This window comes from Aedes albopictus, chromosome 1 (assembly GCF_035046485.1).
Source record: "Aedes albopictus strain Foshan chromosome 1, AalbF5, whole genome shotgun sequence".
NCBI classification, from domain to species: Eukaryota; Metazoa; Arthropoda; class Insecta; order Diptera; family Culicidae; genus Aedes; species Aedes albopictus.
In genome coordinates, this window is record NC_085136.1 from 160,669,817 (window position 1) to 160,690,736 (window position 20,920).

The window sequence follows — 20,920 nt, forward strand, 5'->3', positions numbered from 1 at the left end:
TTAATAAATTATTATACCCAATATTGACCTGATGATAGGGCCTGTGTAGCTGCTGGCTTAGAATAGCACTACGAGCCCCTTTTCCAGAGGTAAAAGTTCGTCAAACAGGGAACCTCAATTCAAGGTGTCAGGCGACCCATGCTGATAGATGAATGCTGGAAGGGATTAAAAAAATGCTCGATCTTTAATGGAGCCCGCAACGTAGGTAGATCACTATTTTGTGTTGCGTTACGTTGAAAGATCAAGCTGGGGTAATGTGTTTTGGTAATAAGGATTCTTGTCCAGTTTGTCTTGTGTTTGATTGCGTTTATTCTGTTTTGCTGATACATAGTTAAAAACTCAGAATCAAATAACCTGTAAAGTGATAACTTTACCGAGACTCGGAAAACTTCATCTGTCATAGTTCAGACTGAAACAAAACAGGTGTCGTTCGAGAAAAAACGAGTAGTTAAGGTAGAAGTATCACAATTATAATTCCTTGTAAGTCATTAAGCTTTTTTTAATAGTTTTGATAACAATAATTTGTGGAAATTTTTGAATTGTGTGCTTTTATCTACTTTCCAGCTGTGATGGATAACATTGCATCAGAAAGTTAAGAGCCCCACCTACGGGTGTAACGACAAAGTTACGATTTGTAATCTATCATGTCCAGTAAGTCTTCTGAAAGGTTAATAGACAGTATCAGATCAGTCTGAATTTAAAGTCTACGGTTGTATCGGTAACTTCTTTCATTTAAAGCTACAATTTGTAATATACCATGTCCAGTCCCTGGGCTTGGATTATATCTTCCAGGAAGCTTTGAATTCAGGCATGTAGCCGATGTGCTTTGCAGTAATGATTGGAATAGCTGAATGTATACTCATGGCAAACAATTCTGTAAAAATCAGATCTTCAAGTCACCTGATATAGTTATACTGATCATGCTGCTGCATAGTATATCGAACATTTGTCAAAGTCATTTATGTGCCGGGAGAATATAATTCCAAGTTGGTGAGAATATTACAAACTGAGGGAGGGTAATAGGCCCAGTTAGACCCCTGAATGGGCAATGTGGGTTAGTGTATGTGTATAAATGTTCGAAAACCAAAGCCGAGAGGTGGAGGCGGAACTCAAACGGAGAACCGGTAACCCGCGAACACTATTCGGACGGTTGGAAACATTCTACCGGCGGATGGCGGAGTGAACATACGGACAAACTTGTTTTCACGTGTTTATTGCTCTGTTGTTCGGTTACAAGTGGTTTTCTCTAATGATTCTTCTTCCTCTTTTTCTTCTCGCGCTGGCAACGGTTGGTGCCAGTCAATGTATATAGGTGATGACAGGTATGCTGTGCGATGGGGGTAGGAATTTCGACGCAAATCCCCGAACATCCTCCCCGCCTTGAGGCAAGGCCTCAATCAGGAAGTGTACATAGCTTCTGCACTGGACGCTGGTATTCGGATCTTCCTCGGCGGAGCGTGACAGTGCGCACCAAACCATGCTTGTCTGGATGAACAGCTACAACCCGGGCCAGTTCCCAGGCGGACGGTGAGGTGCTGTCACTTTTCACCAGAACGAGCTGGTCCGGCTTGATGTTGTCTCGACGATTTCTCCACTTACTACGTGGCTGCAGTGTAGCAATATACTCGTTGCGCCAACGGTTCCAAAACTCAGCTGTGATTCGTTGTACCTTCTCCCAATTATCCAGTTGGTTTACTTTCAGATGTCCAATGTCGGGTTCCGGTAGCAGGTTCAGCGGTTGAGCCACCAAAAAATGCCCCGGCGTAAGGGCCTCGAAGCTGTCCGGCGATGTGGAGATAGGATACAGTGGCCTCGAATTGAGACACGCTTCAATTTGGCAGAGTACAGTCGACAACTTCTCGAACGTGAGCTTTTCGTTGCCAAAGACCAGTCTCAAAAGCTCCTTTGCGCTCTTAACGGCCGCTTTCCAGATGCCACCCTGATGCGGACTGGATGGCGGAATGAACCTCCAGCGGATGCCAAGGTTGCTGAAGTACGGTTCAGTTTTCTTGCTGTGAGTCTGCGTTGCTTCGTAGATCTCCGTCAGTTGCCGGTCGGCATCAACCAGGTTCGTCCCATTATCCGACCAGATCTCGTTGCAGTAACCTCGCCGAGAAATCATTCGCTTGAAAGCTCCCAAAAACGTATCAGTCGAGAGGTCTCCTGCAACCTCGAGGTGAACCGCCTTGCTCGAGAGGCAGACAAATACGACGATGTATCCCTTCGAGCAACGTTCTCCGCGGATATTGCTGCATCGCACTAGAATGGGACCGGCATAGTCATCTCCGACATGGCTGTGAAGGGTCGACATGCGGTAACGCGCGCCGCTGGAAGACTGCCCATTAGCTGCTGTGATGTTTTGGCTTTCTGTCGGCAACATTTGACGCAATTCTGAATGACTTGTTTGATGAGATGTTGGCAGCCTGGAATCCAGTACCTCTGATTGATCGCTGCCGTCAGGAGTGTGGGACCTGCATGAGAGTTCTGCAAATGTAGCTCCTCAACCAGTAATCTGGACACGCGGTGGTTCTTCGGGAGTATCGCCGGGTGCTTCACTTCAAAAGGAAACGACGACTGCTGCAAACGTCCCCCGACACGAATCGTCCCGGTTCCATCCAAGAAAGGGTACAAGCTGCTGATGATCTTCGATTTCGGATGGACTTCGTTTCCCTTCGCCAACGATTTTGCTTCTTCTTCATAGCCTTCGTGCTGAGCCAGTCTGATGAGCTGCATCCTGGCTGCGTGTAACTCGGATGGAAGGATCGCACCCGAGCGCCTCTCGTACTGAGTCGACGCCTTCGACTTCAGGTTGAAGATGAATCGTTGGACACATGCCAGCTGTCGACATGCCGCGCCGATGCTGGATCGATTAGCCAGTATGTGCTTCTCGATTTCGTACGTGGATCCTGAGTTGATGATAGCGACATTGAGTGTTTGGAATCGTTTACGTACCTCCAATGTTGTTTCATCCAAATCGTCAGACGGGTTGGTTCGATTCCAGGTGGCAGAATCTTCCGCCAGCCACGTTGGTCCTGACCACCACAGATGATGATCGATGAGCTCTGCCGGAGATATCCCACGAGACGCGCAGTCCGCAGGATTATCGTTCGATGCAACGTGAGCCCAATGCTTACGTGACAAGACCTCCAGTATCGAGGAAGTTCTGTTGGCCACGTAAGTGTTCCATTTTCGAGGATGTCCTGAGAGCCACTGAAGCACAATAGTCGAGTCCGTCCAAGCATATCGTTCTGCCTGGAAGCGCTTGAGAGATTCAGCAACTTGCTTCATCAGCTTCGCTGGTAGTTCAGCAGCGTTGAGTTCGAGGCGTGGAAGAGACACCTGCCGCACGGGTGCAACCTTTGTCTTCGCTGCCAGCAACGTAACGTATACCTTCCCATTTTGATCCACCGATCTGAGGTACACAACTGCCGCATACGCTTCCTCGGAGGCATCAGAAAAACCGTGGAGTTGGATTTGATCCTCGTAGTTGGGTGCCCATCGTGGAATATTGATTCTCTCCAGCTGGTACAGGCTCTCCTTCATTTCGACCCATTTTTCTTCAACGACGGAGGGAAGCGGATCGTGCCAATTCAGGTCGTACAGCCAACAATGTTGAAAAAGGATTTTGGCACGAACAATGACCGGCGCAAACCATCCGAACGGATCGAACAGTCTGGCAGAGTCTGAAAGTAGTTGGTGCTTCGTGTTGGGCCCATCAGTGTGCAGGCTTACCTTGATCGTGAGGACGTCCTTGTCCGGAACCCAATGAATTCCTAGAGCCTTCACCATATCCCGTTCATCCGGAAACTGTATTTGTATTGGCGTTGTGCTGATTTCAGGTAGCGATTCTAGAACCGCCGCTGAATTCGAGCTCCATTTGCGTAATGTAAAACCTGCACTCTCCACGATCTCGTTGATCTCCTTGACGAGATGAATAGCTTCCGCGACTGATTTAGCTCCGGATGTGAGGTCATCAACGTAGGTGCTTTTCTTGATGCGCTCTGCGGCTTCAGGATACTTTCCTTCATACTCGTCCGCTGCCGTCTTGAGTGCTGCCATGGCCAGAAATCCAGAGTTCTTCAGCCCGTATGTCACCGTGCGAAGCCGGAAGTGCTGTATTGGCTTGTCCGGTGAGCTTCTCCATACTACCCGCAGAAAATCTCGATCGTCAGGGTGCACCAATATTTGTCGGTACATCTTTACCGCGTCTGCGGGTGAACACTACTTTGTAGAATCTGAACTCCATCATGATGTCGAAGATATCGGTGTTGATATTCGGTGCATCGAGTAGCAGATCGTTGAGTGACGCTCCAGAAGTGGTGACACACGAAGCGTGAAAGACCACCCTAAGCTTGGTGGTGCTGCTGCCTTCCTTTACGACCCCGTGGTGCGGCAAATAATAGGACCTCGTACAATCAACTTGGATCTCTGCCTCCGGAATCGGTTCCATGTGGCCTAAATCCTGATAGTCCTGCATGAAGGCAACGTATCTCTCCTTGAAGTTCGTGTCGTTTTCAAATCGGTGTTCCATAGCCCGTAGCCGCCTGACTGCTGCGGTCAGCGACTCTCCCAGCTGCTGCTTTGAATCGTCCATTGGCAGTCGGACAATAAAGCGACCATCTTCCGTACGAGTAAGAGTCGAGTTGAAGTGATTAACAACCCTCTGTTCTTCCTGTGTCCAAAGCTTTGCTTGACGCAACTCCTGGTCTTCCCAGAACAATCGCAGGGTGCGATCGATGTCGAATTCCTGGTGAAGATTGACCACCGAGTGATGCGCGTGCGTACACCATTGCTTCGAGATTCTTCCTGCAACCATCCAACCAAAGATGGAACGCTGTGCTACAGGAACTCCATTTGGATCCTTGACCTGCCCGGCCTCCAATACGGACAGGAAGACATCCGATCCCAGTATGACATCCACCGAACCTGGTTGGTTGAAGTGGGGGTCCGCGAGTTGTAGATGCTCCAAGTACGGCATGTTTGCTACGTCGAAACGCTGGCACGGCAGGGTTGCCGTGAGCTTTCCCAGCACGTAAGCGGATGTAGTGAGCTTGGTTTCCTCGTTGAAACGCGATGAAATCACCAACGGGACGATGCCGGCAGTGGTACCGACGACCTCGCCGCTGACACCGGTGACTTCCAAAGAAGCATTGCTGCGCCTCAACCCAAGGCGCTTGACACAGGTTGACGTGATGAGAGATGCTTGGGAATCACAGTCGATCAAAATCCTCACCTCGTGTAGGTTCCTATCACCTCCTCGAATGTTGGCCACCACCGTAGGTAGCAATGCGAATGCGGACGGTCCTTGCTTTTCGGCAACCGCCTGCGCAACGTTGGTAGAGATCGATGGAACATCCGATCCCGATTCCGGAAGTTGTTGAACCTCCTGCTTTCTATCCGGTTGTTTGATTTCCTGCTGGCATAGCATTGTGTGGTGCCGCTGGTTGCACTGCGGAGTGCGGCACACCGACTTCGATTGACACTTCTTCGCTGTGTGTGACGGACGCAGGTAATTGAAGCACAACTTCGACGTGAGTGCCAGTTCCCTACGCGCCGACACATCCATGGCCTTGAATTGTTCGCAGTGGTACGTTGGATGATCCTTTCCACACTTCGCACACGACGCCTGTGTCGCACTGGCGTGGAATGCTTGAACCTTCTTCTCGCTTGGGTTGTTCTTCGGGAACTCCTTCTTCGCAGTTTCTCCCTGCTTCCGCGAAAACGCCGAACAAGTCTCCAGAGCGTCACAGCGTTTCTGCAGAAAATCGATGAAATCTGCGAACATCGGGTTTTCCTCGTCGATTATCTTCTGCGCCCATAGCGCGCGGGTCTCCCGGTACACTTTCTCCAGCAGCATATGGATGAGCCAAGGATCCCGTGTCTCGTACTCGTTGCCGAGAGCCTTCAACTGTCGGATGACGTCATCAGAAGTAGCCACTAGTTTCTTCAATCCAGCCGCATTGGTGACCGATGGCTGATCGACAAACTCCCGCACGAGGGCAAACACTGTGTATTTCTTTTTATCATAGTGCGTCACGAGTGTTGCCCACGCCTCGTCGTAGTTGGCATCGGTGATGGGGAACGAATTCACCATCCGCATCGCTTCTCCATCCAAGTAGGAAAGCAGATACTGCATTTTGACGGAAGGCTTCAGATCCTCCCTGTTGTGGATCGTGCTGACAAACAAATGCTTGAACGAGTTCCAGGCTTTGCGCTCACCTCGGAAGACGGGAATGTTTTACTTGGGGTTCATGATTCGGCACCTGACCACCCGCTACATGCCGGCGATCGAGCATTGCCTGCTGCGTTTCCAAAAGCGCCTTTATCGCATCCCGCAAATCATTGGACGTCTCGCTGCCCGCACTACTATGCCAAGAAACATGGTCCTGATTTGCGTCCAGGTACTCCGTATACAGGTCTTTCACAATGAAATAAACCTCTTCAAATTGGGTGCGGTAGTTGAAAACCGACGTAACATCCATCAGGTTGCTTGTGTTCTCCTCGATCACTGTTTGCACTGCTTCGAAATTTGCCGCAACCACCGTGAGCTTTTCCCGACGCTCATGCACTTCGCCGCACGACGGATTCCGGGTGTGGAGTGCTTTCGCGACGGACAACTCCCACTTCACTTTTGCGAACATAACCTCTCGATTTGCGCGTAATCTTTCCAGGTCGGCTGGATCCATTATTCGGTTCCGAAGGACCAAAACTATGTATAAATGTCCGAAAACCAAAGCCGAGAGGTGGAGGCGGAACTTAAACGGAGAACCGGTAACCCGAGAACACTATTCGGACGGTTGGAAACTTTCTACCGACGGATTGCGGAGTGAACATACGGACAAACTTGTTTTCACGTGTTTATTGCTCTGTTGTTCGATTACAAGTGGTTTTCTCTAATGATTCTTCTTCCTCTTTTTCTTCTCGCGCTGGCAACGGTTGGTTCCAGTCAATGTATATAGGTGATGACAGGTATGCTGTGCGATGGGGGTAGGAATTTCGACGCAAATCCCCGAACAGTATAGGAATGCCATTGAAGGTTTGTAATATTCTCCGAGGCTTTCGAAATCCAACAGGGCGCGTCCCCAGGTTGCGGATAGGGGGAAAAGGGAGATTTTTCGCATTTGTAATGTATTGTTTATTAACTTCAATTTTCTAAGCTTGATAAGGTTTTGAAGACAAACATGAGATGAGAGAATTGTCTAATAGGAAAGTCACATCAGCAAAGCTTTTACATATGCAAATGCTATCCATGGGGTCATGTCTAGCATTTAATATGTATGGCAATGACTGGTTCTTACCTAGTAGGGGTACTACAAGACCACGCGGACAATTCGAATTAAGGCTTAATTGGGAATAATATATTTTATGCAATTCAGTATCATAATTTACATTTTATATAACTTATTTTAGTATCATAATGAGTTGCATAATAAAAAATAGTTGTATAATGTTCATAATGCAACTCATTTGAGTTGCATTATGAACATTATACAACTTAAATGAGCTGCATTATGAAAAAAATCATTGCATAAAATTTTGTATGGAACTCGTTGCAAAACTCAATTTTTTTCAGCACTCTTCGTATTTTTCCAACTCGGCAAGCCTCGTTGGTAAATGTACGACTCGTGCTGAAAAAAACAACTTTTTGCAACTCGTTACATAAATAACTATTCCAGAACTGAAGGGACATTTTTTCCGGGCTGACTAGCGAGTCGGAGAGGGTAGAAGTTTCCGTTTGTTCTAATTGACAAAAATAAACAATCGGGCGCTTTTTTTTTCTATGACTAGCTTGGCATTTGGTGAATTTTTGTTTTTTTGGTTTTGGAAGGTATGCGATTTACTATTGAGTCTTAAAATTAATTTGCATCTGAATAGCATTGATATTGTCAAGTCTGTACCAACACCCTAATCCCACACCAAAATACCCTTTTCCTCTCCCATGGTTTATGTGGTGGTCAGCAAAGACTATTCAGCCATTACCCCTCCTTATCATCGGCTTTGGACTGACTTGCGCTCTCATTGCCCCACCAAAGGCTGCAAAATGGAAATGAAAATGAAATTTGTAATATATCATGTCCAGTAGTTCTTCTGAAAGTTACAGTGGTTTTTTATCCACTAAGGGCCGATTTTTTCACCTCGGCTTAACCGGTAAGCCAGGCTTACCCATATAGTTAAACCTGGTTTAACGCTTAATATCAGGGACAGACTGGTGGTATTCGTACCATGGTACAAGTTGTCAAGAAAATTATTACAAGGCTGTCTTGACTGAAGATAATAATTAGTATAGAACTCGTTTCAAGATAATTGTACCATGGTACGTATACCACCAGTCTGTCCAAGGCATAAGACAGGGTGAAGAAATCGACCCTAAGCTTCATAACAGTAAGGAAATCCATAATATCCAGTGTGTAAGGACATTGTGAACCTACTTTAAAATGTTTATCATGTTGATATGTTTTTTGTTGTGCTGTCAGTTGTTATGCTGTCAGATGAGTGCAGCAAGTTTGACTGCAACGAAATATCGTAACTAGGCTGCGTACTTTTCAAGCTTACCGAAGACACCACCCAATAATGCGACACCTAGTGTTTGAACAAGTAAACCGGATGGAATATTCCAATATTCAAATTTATTGCGCAGTAACATACCAAATTGCGTCGTAGAGAATAAATCGGTGCAGTATTGTTTTAAGAATAGCGAGAAATGACTATTGCAATAAAATCTCTCTCTTAAATCAGAGAATAGATGAGATTAGCGCCGCAGCGATTAGGGTCTGCCCAATCTAACTCGCATCGGGCTCATCATTATTGTGGAGTGCGTAGTACCAATCAGTTGGAATATTGAAAGTGTAATTCTAAATTTGAATCAAGTGAATTCTTAGTACTTTTCACTAAACTCGAATTTTTTAAGATAAATTTGTCGAGTGTGATAAGAGTTGGTAGAGAAATACCATTTGTGCTTTGATATTGTAGTGTGTCCAAAATTCAGGACCGTCAAGCCCCGTCAACGTGGGCGGTTAGTGCGGAGTGACTACGGTCCGGCGTCTGCGTGAGCTACGTGCGTCGTAGTTTGAATCGCCAACCGACGCTACGCCTAGAGGACGTCGATTGATCCGTTCGTCCAGTGCATCCTGGTTGGATCGAAAGCTCACCTCTCGTCACCTTGCTGTTGCGACAGCCGCATGCAACATAAATCTGCGCGTGTGACACGACTCGTACGCCAATAAGTCGCGTGGTGTCGACCGTGTTCTCTCAAAACGGAAACACTCCACAGAACTAGGGGATATCTGTACCCCGAAAAGGACACCTGCGCGCGAGTCTGGTGAGTGGTGCACTTGGTTGGACCCGTGGCAAGACGACTTTGACGCACTGGTGGGTGAATTTGGCTTTGCAGTAACCGTTGCACTAAGGGCCAGAATCGCAATCTAGCGGAACTAAATTAATTACTCCAAAACGAAGCATTTCCGACACATGGTGTCTTCGACAAAGTTGTTTGACATCAGCAGGGGCATCTATTGCTTAGAACGTAGTAGTTCGCAACTCGTCCGCATAGGTGGCGCCATCATCTAACTTCTTTGTTTCACGTCCTAGAGACTTGGCGTCTTCGGTAAAGTTGTTTATTTTGCCAAAATAAACAACTCTTTCTCAGATGTCAAATTTACACAGCCTACTGTTTTCGAGTTATTTAAAAAATAAAACCAATCAATGAAAAAACCGTTTTTTAAGCTAATTTTGACATTTTTACCGGAAACCATGTGATTTTAATTTTTTTCCTAATGCATATGTGTCAAACCAAACACATTGTACGGGAATATGTTGAATATTATCATTAAAAATTTAATATAAAAATACAAATTCGAAAAAACAGTGTGAATTTGAAGCCTTCATATCTCACAAAGCGCAAAAAATCGCAACATCAAATTTTCAGCAAATACGGAGCAATACTAGGTGAACATACTGCCAAAAATTTGGAGAGGTATTTTTTGGTGTTTTTGAGATAATAGCTTTTTAGTAACAGTATAAATATAAGTAATGTCAGCATGTAACTTTTTACTGTTACACTTTAGAGAGTTCATGTCTTGGAAAAAGTTGTTCATTTTGACTAAATAAACAACTCTTTCCTAGACGTCAAAATTCTACAGCCTACTGTTTTCGAATTATTGCATATAAACTAGATTATATCGATTAAAAATGACAATAAAACACATTTTGATACAATACTATGAACTATTTTTATTGTTTTTACTTTTACGATACATAGTAGGCCATGAACATGTAAGTTTCGTGGAGCTTCAGTTTCACAACCTTCGATCACCGTCCTTTCCATCCAGAAACAGATCCACAAGCTTTCGACAAGATATTTCGAGCTCTAAAATTTAAAATGATTGACAAAATAGGTTAAGCTTAAAACACTTTGAAATTAACATGCAAAAAAATTAAAATATATCTTGACCCATGCCGACAATAGTAAACTGACAACTTCTATGTATCGTAAAAGTGAAAACAATAAAAATAGTTCATAGTATTGCATCAAAATGTGTTTCATTATCAGTTTTTATCAATAACATCTAGTTTATATACAATAATTCGAAAACAGTAGGCCGTGGGATTTTGACGTCTAGGAAAGAGTTGTTTATTTAGTCAAAATGAACATTTTTTTCCAAGACATGAACTCTCTAATGTGTAACAGTAAAAAGTTACATGCTGGCACTACTTATATTTATACTGTTACTAAAAGGCTGTTATCTCAAAAACACCAAAAAATACCTCTCCAAATTTTTGGCAGTATGTTCATCTAGTATTGCTTCGTATTTGCTGAAAATTTGAAGTTGCGATTTTTTGCGCTTTGTGAGATATTAAGGGTTGAAATTCACACTTTTTTTTCGAATTTGTATTTTTATTTTAAATTTTTAATGATAATATTCAACATATTCCCGTACAACGTGATTGGCTTGACACATATGCATTAGAAAAAAAATTAAACTCACATGGTTTCCGGTAAAAATGTCAAAATTAGCTTAAAAAACGGTTTTTTCATTGATTGGTTTTTATTTTTTAAATAACTTGAAAACAGTAGGCTGTGGAATTTTTACGTTTGAGAAAGAGTTGTTTATTTTGTCAAAATGAACAACTTTGCCGAAGACGCCAAGTCTCTAGGACGTGAAACAAAGGAGTTAGATAGTGGCACCACCTATACGGACGAGTTGCGAACTACAACGTTCTTAGCAATAGATGCCCCTGCTGATGTCAAACAACTTTGTCGAAGACACCATGTGTCAGAAATGCTTCGTTTAGGAGTAATTAATTTAGTTCCGCTAGATTGCGATTCTGGCCCTTAGTGCGTTGGAGGACAGTGTCGCGTCGAGAGTTTGGCCGTGTCTTCTGCAAACTTGAGGACATCCGACGCGGGATTCTCCGAAGAAAAGGTCAGATCTGTCCTTTAGTTGCTCGAAAAGTTTCTAGAAACAAATGCAATTATTTGAACAAGAATTAAAACGTGACGTCACACACGGTTAGGAATTAGGCTTTCCTTAATTTAAAAAAATAAAATCTAAATATTGCTCGATCATTCCTCGATAAATTGATCGCTTTTTTGTTATTTCGTGATCGTTAATTTTTTGAACTGAATAAAAATTACTTCTAGTTTAGAACACACTCCATTTGGCCTACGTCACGAATATTTTTATTAGATTTAAGGTGGGTATTTTCCTATTAGTTGCTAAGCTTCTTTCTTATTGTTTGATTTTTGGGATTTGTACATATTTTTCATAGTTTTTAGGTTGGTTGGTAAGTACTGATTGGTTTATTGGCTACGACGTTTTGGTGTGTTGAAGTGCGACTTCGGTTCTGGTGGAACTTAAACCTGCCCTGAGTTGGCAGTCTCATCCGGGTAAAACTTAGCAGAGCTAACGGTCCTTCTTTAGAGGAGGTGGCGCTTAAGCCGCTAGCTTTTGGAACAGGACGGAACGTTACAAGTGAATCAAAATTCAACCATCGCGCAACAATAACAACAATGTCGCAACCTGAATTTGTTGCGACATACTACCCAATGCGACATGGGTTTGTCCCAACTTGAACAGAAAAGGGCAAAGATCGTGCACCACGAGTTAAGAGATTTTTAAGCCTTGCATTGTGATTTTCGAGTGGTAACTTCGAGTCGGTAAACACTGCAACGGTACTGAATATGTATCATCAAAAAGTTTTGATTTTGGGTTAGTAATAATTGATTATTCACGAGTTGAAAAGTACGCAACAAATTCAGCTTCCGTTTACTGCAACAAAAATTTTCGAGATCATGTCATTATCTGTTACCAGTTGGGATAAAGAGTAATCGCCGCGTCTTCTTTGTTGCTTGTTTTATGCCTCTTTTGTCTGACAATTCTCTTCACTGATAATATCCCAAAAATATATAACAACGCTTATTGTTCCTCTAACTACTTTGGTAAGTACAGTGGATACTTAACGTAGTGGCAAAAGCTATTATCACAAGTGTAGACCTGGAGCTATAGACCACCTCACGGCGAAATTCTATCTCTTTCGCTCTTTCAGAGAGTTTGAAAACAACAGGACCAGTACCCGTCACAGGTGTTGGTCCTGTTGTTTTCTAATTTCCCGTAGGAGAGAAAGAGAGCGATTTCTTGATGACGTCACCGTGCAATGGAGTATGGTCTACGAAGTAGTTTTGTAGATATTGAATATCTCAAAACTATTTTGAAATGACTCATGATATGCCAGGGGGTTTACAGAGTACAGTTCACAAGTTCATTGTGAGAATAACTACTGAAGAGCTAAACTTCAGAATAGTTTGGACGACCCTCAATGTCCCAAAGATGCATAATAATATATAGTAGACTTCAGGTTGGTCCAGTCACCGCGATTGATTATGAAACGTTACTCAGTATGTCAGCTATAGCTGATGTTACGAGAGTAGACCTGAAATTCTGAACTCAAAGATAGTTTGGCTAACCTGGAACATTCCCATAGTGGCTCTAAATGACATATGAGATTTCAAGAGCTTCGAGGATCTCAGCATATTATGCTATATGGACGTTTATATACCACGTAGGCTTTTAGGGGGAGGGGGGTCTGGCCAATGTCTACGCTCCATACAAATTTTAAAATTTTTGTATGGACAAAAGTCAACGGGTGGGAGGGGGATTCCGAGATGGCCAAAATTTGGTCTACGTAGTTTATGAACAGCACTTATGCTATTATTTATGGTGAAACCTCATAAAGTTTTTCTTGTAGATTTGAAGGACTTTATTATAGAACAGTTTGGACGAACCAGAATGTCCCAAAGGTTTATAATAAGCTAGTTGACACTGCGGTTGATTATACAACGTTACCCAGTATAACAGATATGGCTACTGTTACGAGTGTAGACCTGAAGTCCTGAACTCCAAGGTAGTTTGGCTAACCTGAAATACCCCTACAGTGTCTATGCATGACATTTTAGATGTCAAGAGCTTCACGGATCCCAGAAGGTTATTGTGATGTCGAACTAAACACTGAATAACGACCACTCGGTTCAAGAGGCAGGACAAGAATGATGGTTTATTGACTACTCATACGATACACAGTTGCTTAGAGCAACATTAACGGCGGCTACTATTCGAGCAACCCACGCAGCGCTACCATTTTGACTTAACCACCCTTTTCCACACTGGTAGCAATCAATTTAGTCACCCTGATTCGTATCTGGAGGGCTGTCATATTCCCATAGAATTTATAGCAGCGCAACTGTCCCGCTACTATATTTGGTCACCCACCCATAGCGCTATCATTTTGCGAGCGCATCCAGCAGCGACCGGTAAAGTTTGCTGCAATGATGGAGGGCTGCCAAACGGGGTATAGAAGCGCACCGTTAAAGGTGCTCTTATAAACTAGTGTTAGTGAAGTCGGCCGTAAGGTCACTCGCCTATACACGACACCCCCACGCTAAGCGTGTTAGCCATCCTGTATAGGAAGTGGGGCCCAATATTAGACCGTCGGGCACTCGGTTGTTAGTACTAAATAACATTTTTCTCTTTTGATACATTTTAAGCTTTTCTCTAGCAGTTGAATTCATCTATCTTTGTTCCGATCTATAACGACCCAGGTAACCACTAAGCACTGTTCTGAGCATTATAACGGCCATTAAACAGCTTTTCAGTGCTAAGTAGCTCTATATAAGCATTCCTAATGCTTATAGGCACTATAACCAGTAAGAACTAAATTAAGCCCTGTAAGCCTATATAAAGCCTACAAGCTGTAAAGAAGTTTGTCAGTGCTGTCACAGGGCTTGGAGCACATGACGTTTATATCAATCAAAATAGATTTCGACCAAAACAGACTCGAGTCGGTCATGATCAATACATTTTAAACATCCATGTCGGACGGGATTGACGAAACGGGATTATTTTTGTTGTTGGCATGTTTATCGGAATGGTGTTGTTAAATAGATAATGGAATTTGGTTATCTTGATTATTCCATTTTTTTCAATCAAGACAAACTCCAGCTCGTTTCCCTCTTCTTGTGAAACGTTTCCCGACCATTTATATAAACATTGCTTCTCCTGCATCAATTCCTGCGCTCGTCACCACCAACCTTACCACTGAATCATCCTCATACCATATCATTTTCAACCCTCGAAATGCCCAAACTATTTTGTTTTTCATGGTTTAAATACTAGTTTGATCACACCATTCCCATGGTGCATTGGTGGAGCAGATGAGAAAGGCAACGGATTTGAACTTGATCAGGAATTCGGAGGACAACAGCTAGAATCTGGATGAAGTAGCAAAAAAAGCAACTTCAATGGAAGCGAAGGAAGTTAGAAAAGAACAGAAGATAAACAATTTTTTTTTCTTTTTTCTTTGTCTCACTTTTGACATCTTTCGCTCCAGAGACTTGGTACGATATTTTAAAGTTGGCCGTATATCAGCCGAATAATTCGCCAAAAGTGGCTTTTGAGCAGCTCTATAAGAGGATATAGAACCAATTAGCTCTGCTATCCAGGTTCTACATTCGACTATAGAGCCGACTTAATGCCATTTTCACGGCTTAATGGTTACTTGGGGAATATTCTGCAAAAGATCAATGGTTTACAGAGTTATATCTTCAAGCTTTTTGTTTAGTTTTTAGTTTGATTCTTTGTGATTTTCTGGGAATAAAGTCAGCAGGTAACTTATCCAAAAGCCTTCGTTTCTTTTGTTTCGTCCATCCTGACTCAAATCCGAAAACGTTTGTTCTGCTTACAGGAAAGGCTTCTTGAATAGCTCGCTTCGAACCCCTCAACGACCATCCTTCTTCAAAGCCCAATACATCCTCCTCCTCCGCCGGACCGAGAGATGAACCAACAAACGAACCAGAAAGTGATGAATTTGATCGAGAAATGGTCTTATCCAAGACAATTTTGGCCGAATACTGCTTACTACCTGAACTCGAAACTGCTGACTCACTAATGCCTTTATTATCTTGTGTCGGGGGGAACGCAACCTGTTCTGTGCTTGACGCGTCCTTGAAGATTTGATCAAGGTGTCGTTTGATTCTCCGTTGGTTTTTATTCAACACAACTAGATAGTTTCGCTCCCCTAGGACTTTCTCCACTATCGCTTTTGTCCATCCTGCTCGATTAGGGTCCGTATAGTCCCTGACAAAGACTCGATCACCAATACGGAACTTTTGATCTCTTTTACCTTTGTGATAATGACGCTGCGTGTTTTGGGCCTTAACGATGTTGTCTTTGACCTCGGTCGAACAATCGGTGTTTGATTTTCTAGGGATCAGCCTGTCGAAATTGATAACTAGTTCACGACCAAGCATAGCAAAGGATGGAGAAGTTTTGGAGGAACAATGCTGCGCTCTCCGATAGCCGAGAAGAAAGTTGCTCAAAATCTCGTAATGATTTCTGACACGGTTTTCCAATAGCGCCTTCTTCAACGACCCCTTGAAAGTTTTGACGAAATTTTCCGCAGCACCATTAGTGGCAGGATGCCCGGGGGCTGTCAAGCAATGTTTAATACCATTAGCTTTCAGGAAATCTTGGAACTTTTGTGCCGTAAATTGAGTACCGTTGTCCGTAACGACAGTATCAACTAATCCGAAGCGGGCAAGGCAGTTCAATAATCGCTCAATGGTAAATGAGGCCGTAATGGTGGCGGTAGGGAATACTTCTGGCCACTTAGTTAACGCATCGATGATTATCAAGTACCAAATTCCGTTCACCGGGCCTGCATAATCCAAGTGGATTCTTGACCAAGGTCGGTCGGGCACTTCCCACGGAATCAATTTTGCCACCTCAGGAGCAGGTCGTTCGATCGAACAGTATTGACACGCATGTACTTGATCTTCAATAGCCCTATCAAGTCCTGGCCACCAGACATAACCCCTGGCTAAGCTTTTCATCTTCACCATACCTAAATGCGACGAGTGAAGTTCAGCGAGAACGTTAGTTCTTAGCGACCCTGGAACTACCAGTCTGAACCCTCTCATCAAAATGCCTTCCTCTACGGACAACTCATCGAAGACATTCCGATAATCAGAAAACTCGTCACCCTTGAGAAAAGACTTCCGACCTTCCATGACATGTCGAATAACTTCTTGTAGTAAGGGGTCATCGCGAGTAGCTTTTCTCAAGGATTCCTGATCGAGATTCGAACATGACTGTAAGGAAAGAAAATTCAAATAATTGCCATCCTCTTTCCACAGTTCCCACGATTCTACCGGACATCTAGAGGCGTAGTCCGCAACATTTTGGTTCGACGAGACGTGTTCCATTTTGTAATTGAACCCTGAGATAAAATTCGCCCACCGCTGAATTCTTCCCGCTGCCATGACCGGGATGCCTTTGCTTGGACCGAATATGGAGACTAACGGATTATGGTCGGTCTTAATCACGAACTGATTACCTGCTAGATACATGTAGAACTTGTTCAATCCATATACAATAGCAAGACCTTCTTTGTGAAGAACGCTGTAATTTTTCTCAGATGGGCTCAATACCCTGGAAGCGAAAGCAATCGGTCGATCTTCGTTGTTCTCCCGATGTGCCAACACCGCTGAAACTCCTACCTTCGAAGCGTCGCAAATGAGAACAATTTCCTTTTGAGGATCGAAATGAGCAAGCGTGACATCATTACAGATTTCTCGCTTTACTCGTTCAAAAGACTTTTGACATTCGCTCGACCAGTGAAAAGAGCACCCTTTTTTTAGCAATTCGTACAACGGAGACATAATCGTAGCCAAACCTTTCACAAATCTACCGTAATAGTTCACCATGCCTGCGAACGCCCTCACGGGGGCTTTGCGTCCATGATTGTCTTTAGCCTGTCTTTCGTCTTAGTGATTCCCTGTTCCGAAAATTCAAATCCGAGATAGTCCACCTTGCTTTTGAAAAAAACACACTTTTCCTTACACAACGTCAATCCAGCCTTTTTCAAAATGTGCAATACCCGAGCCAGAGTCTCCAAGTGCTCCTGATCATTGCGACCTGTAATCATCACATCGTCCAAGAAATTGATAACGAACGGCTCGTTTGCAAACAATTTTTCCAATTCTCTTTGCACAATACCCGAGGCAGGTTTGATTCCAAAAGGTAACCTGTTCATCAAATATACCCCCTTGTGAGTGGATAACGCGCAAACCTTTTTAGATTCCTCTGACAACTCGAATTGATTGTACGCACGACTCAGGTCTAGTTTTGAAAACTTTTTTCCTCCATTGAGTTTTCCCGTTACTTCTTCAATGCGAGGCAACGGATGCCGAACATCTTTAACGAACTTGTTAACTGTGACTTTGTAATCACCACACAACCTGATTGATTTACCATCATGCTTTAACACTGGAACAACCGGTGTTCCCCAATCGGAAGAATCACATTTTGTGATGATCCCTTTTGATTCTGCTTCATTCAACTCCTGTTCAACAGCTTTTTCCAAACTAAGCGGAACCGGCCTAGGTTTACAGAAAATTGGTTTTGCCCCTTCTTCTAACGTCACATCTACTTTCAACCCGTTATATTTTCCCAAATCGCTCGTAAACAAACACTCGTAATCTCGCAACAACTTCCCCAATTTCTCATCCGTACCTTCCTTCGAAACGTAGTTCAACGGGGCGATATGCAACTTGAACACTCGGAGAAAGTTTCTCCCCAGAAGAGGTGGACCTCCTTCCTGCACCACCGCAAACTTGAGCCGCTTAACTATTCCGTTGAATGACACCTCTGGCTCTATACATCCCCTCACCTTCAGCTGCTCTCCTGAGTATCCCACCAAGCGCAATTTTGTTTCCTGTACCTCACAAAAACTAAATTTTTCCCTGCGAAAACTCTCTGAAATAGCGGAAACAGCAGCACCGGAGTCAATTTCCATAGCGATTTCTTCTTTGCCCACACATACTAACGCTTTAAACGGAGCACTCTCTGATTGTGGTGCTAGTATCACAGACAAACAGACATACTACTTAGAAGAAATTTGTTTCAAAATCATCGTTTGGCATCTCACTAGCACCCTCTATAATGCTCAATCCGAAGCATTCATTTGCAGGTGTTGTTTCCCTCGGTTCGATGTAACAATTTAGCAGGTGACGACTCCCTCGTGGCATTACCCATTCATAAAACATGAATGAAGGTTCATGATTGAGTCATTTTATGTAAACATTGATCGGCGTCGCGTTCATTTCTCTCGAAAATTGAGAGGTGGTGTAGGCACAGCAGCGCCACCATGACACGTGCAAGCACAGTCCGAATCGCACTGCATTTTTAAAATGACCGTTAAATCGTACGACGATTGCGATTTGAGTGGTATGTCTGTTTGTCTGTGCTAGTATCTTCAAAACTGAACATAATTCATTCTTACTCAAAAAGTTGTGCTCCAGCTCGATCACGTCATTATCGTCGTCGTCACCGTCGTCCACCGGCGACTGCGCCTCTTCAACGTAATGTTTCGCCTTCGTGTTGCATACCGCTTCCAAGTGGCCCTTCTTACGACAGTTTCTGCAGGTGGCATTCTTGAAACGGCAATCCGGTTTGACATGTCCTTTTCTGCCGCACGCGTAGCATTCGATGATTCTTGCACTCTTCGTGGATTTGTATTGCTCGCTCCTACGTACTAAAGACACTGTATGCTAAAGACACGAAATCTGATGATTGTTGCTATTGATGATGATTGTCGCGTGATGACGATGATGCTGTCGAGCAATGCTTTTAAAGCGCGTTTGACAGGTCTCCTGCTCGATTGGAATGACATTGACAGCAAATTTGGAATTCCAATTGGAACATTTCGTGTCTTTGCATATAGTGTCTTTACTACGTACCAGGTTGACAGCTTGATCGACTAACGGAGTTTTTTCTTCCTCGTACTTCAACGCCAACGTCATAGCCTTTTCCAGCGTAATCGTTTCGTCCTCCTCGCACACTCGATCAAACGATTTTCCTTTCAAGCCGCCGATAAACTTGTTCGTGAGGTTATGCTCCAAATTTGCGCCAAACTTGCAGTTAGCTGACAAGCGTTTGATTCTCGCCATCCATGATTTCACCGACTCTGGACCGGCCTCTCCTCGCACCGCGTTGAAAAATTGGCGTCTCTCTTTGTGAATCACCGTCGTCGGGGTGAAGTGTGTCGATAGCAACTTACATAACTCGTTGTAGGTTTTCGTCGACGGCAAATCCGGCGTGCTCAAATCTCGAAGAAGTTTGTACGTCCTCGCCTCCAAACAATTAACCAACACCGGAACCTTATTTTCCGGAGGGACCTTGGCTGACTTGAAAAACTCCTCTAGCTGCTCCCGGAACAGCTGCCACTCTTCCTCCTCCGGAACGAACTTACGAAACGAAAATCCGGACGCCATTTTCGATTAAAACCTCGTAGCCATTTGTGATGTCGAACTAAACATAATATAAGAATAACGACCACTCGGTTCAAGAGGCAGGACAAGAATGATGGTTTATTGACTACTCATACGATACACAGTTGCTTATAAACTAGTGTTAGTGAAGTCGGCCGTAAGGTCACTCGCCTATACACGACAGTTATGCAATGCTGTTTCGCCACAAATGAAAATATGTATATAGAATTATTCTTGTAGATTTGAAGGACTTCACTATAGGACAGCTTGGAACACGTAGACCATCCCAGAATACAAAACACCTTTTTATATTCTCGACGAAGGTTAAATGAATACATATAAACGTAACCCACATCCAAGTTCAGCTTTTAAAATAACTGGTATGTCAATTATTTCGGTCATGGTGTCCAGGATGTTCTAGGTATCAACACAGACAAACAGACATACTACTTAGAAGAAATTTGTTTCAAAATCATCGTTTGGCATCTCACTAGCACCCTCTATAATGCTCAATCCGAAGCATTCATTTGCAGGTGTTGTTTCCCTCGGTTCGATGTAACAATTTAGCAGGTGACGACTCCCTCGTGGCATTACCCATTCATAAAACATGAATGAAGGTTCATGATTGAGTCATTTTATGTAAACATTGATCGGCGTCGCGTTCATTTCTCTCGAAAATTGAGAGGTGGTGTAGGCACAGCAGCGCCACCATGACACGTGCGAGCACAGTCCGAATCGCACTGCATTTTTAAAATGACCGTTAAATCGTACGACGATTGCGATTTGAGTGGTATGTCTGTTTGTCTGTGGTATCAATGAATTCCTAAATGCAAATATTCTCATTTTCCCCTTTTGTTGCAGTAAGCAAAATATGATTGAGTCAACCATATTACTCGTGCTAATCAGTTCATCAATTTTGATCATTTCAAGCTTCATCCGGTAACGGGACATTTGGCATAAGATCGTTTGGCATAAATACATTTGTCATAACGGCATATCTTTATGCCATGTGACCTTATGCCAAATGACCCAGACCCCAAGCCATAATGTGGCTTAGTATGAATGGCAGTCAGTGCATTCAATACAGTCCTACTTACC

At 43.7% G+C, this 20,920-nt stretch overlaps 2 protein-coding genes across 10 annotated transcripts in view; both read right to left on the bottom strand.

The window, feature by feature from the left end:
- LOC109427696 (integrin alpha-PS1) overlaps positions 1–20,920 on the bottom strand; it is a 534,426-nt gene that overhangs the window by 148,120 nt on the left and 365,386 nt on the right. The gene's annotated exons all lie outside the window — the stretch shown is intronic.
- On the bottom strand, positions 1,394–6,686 carry LOC134284909 (uncharacterized). The gene is made up of 5 exons (XM_062844472.1): positions 6,220–6,686; positions 5,117–6,161; positions 4,204–5,059; positions 2,438–4,145; positions 1,394–2,294 (listed from the first exon to the last, which is right to left on the bottom strand). The coding sequence occupies exons 1-5, from the start codon at positions 6,684–6,686 to the stop codon at positions 1,394–1,396; spliced, it is 4,977 nt and encodes a 1,658-aa protein (XP_062700456.1).

Excerpts from the sequence above, each read along its gene's own strand:
- LOC134284909 (XM_062844472.1), bottom strand. The coding sequence starts at position 6,686 with ATGGATCCAGCCGACCTGGAAAGATTACGCGCAAATCGAGAGGTTATG. Across the intron at positions 5,060-5,116 it reads TCACCGGTGTCAGCGGCGAG|GAAACCAAGCTCACTACATC; the intron begins GTCGTCGGTACC and ends CGTTTCAACGAG. Across the intron at positions 2,295-2,437 it reads ACGGCAGCGATCAATCAGAG|CCATGTCGGAGATGACTATG; the intron begins GTACTGGATTCC and ends GACCCTTCACAG.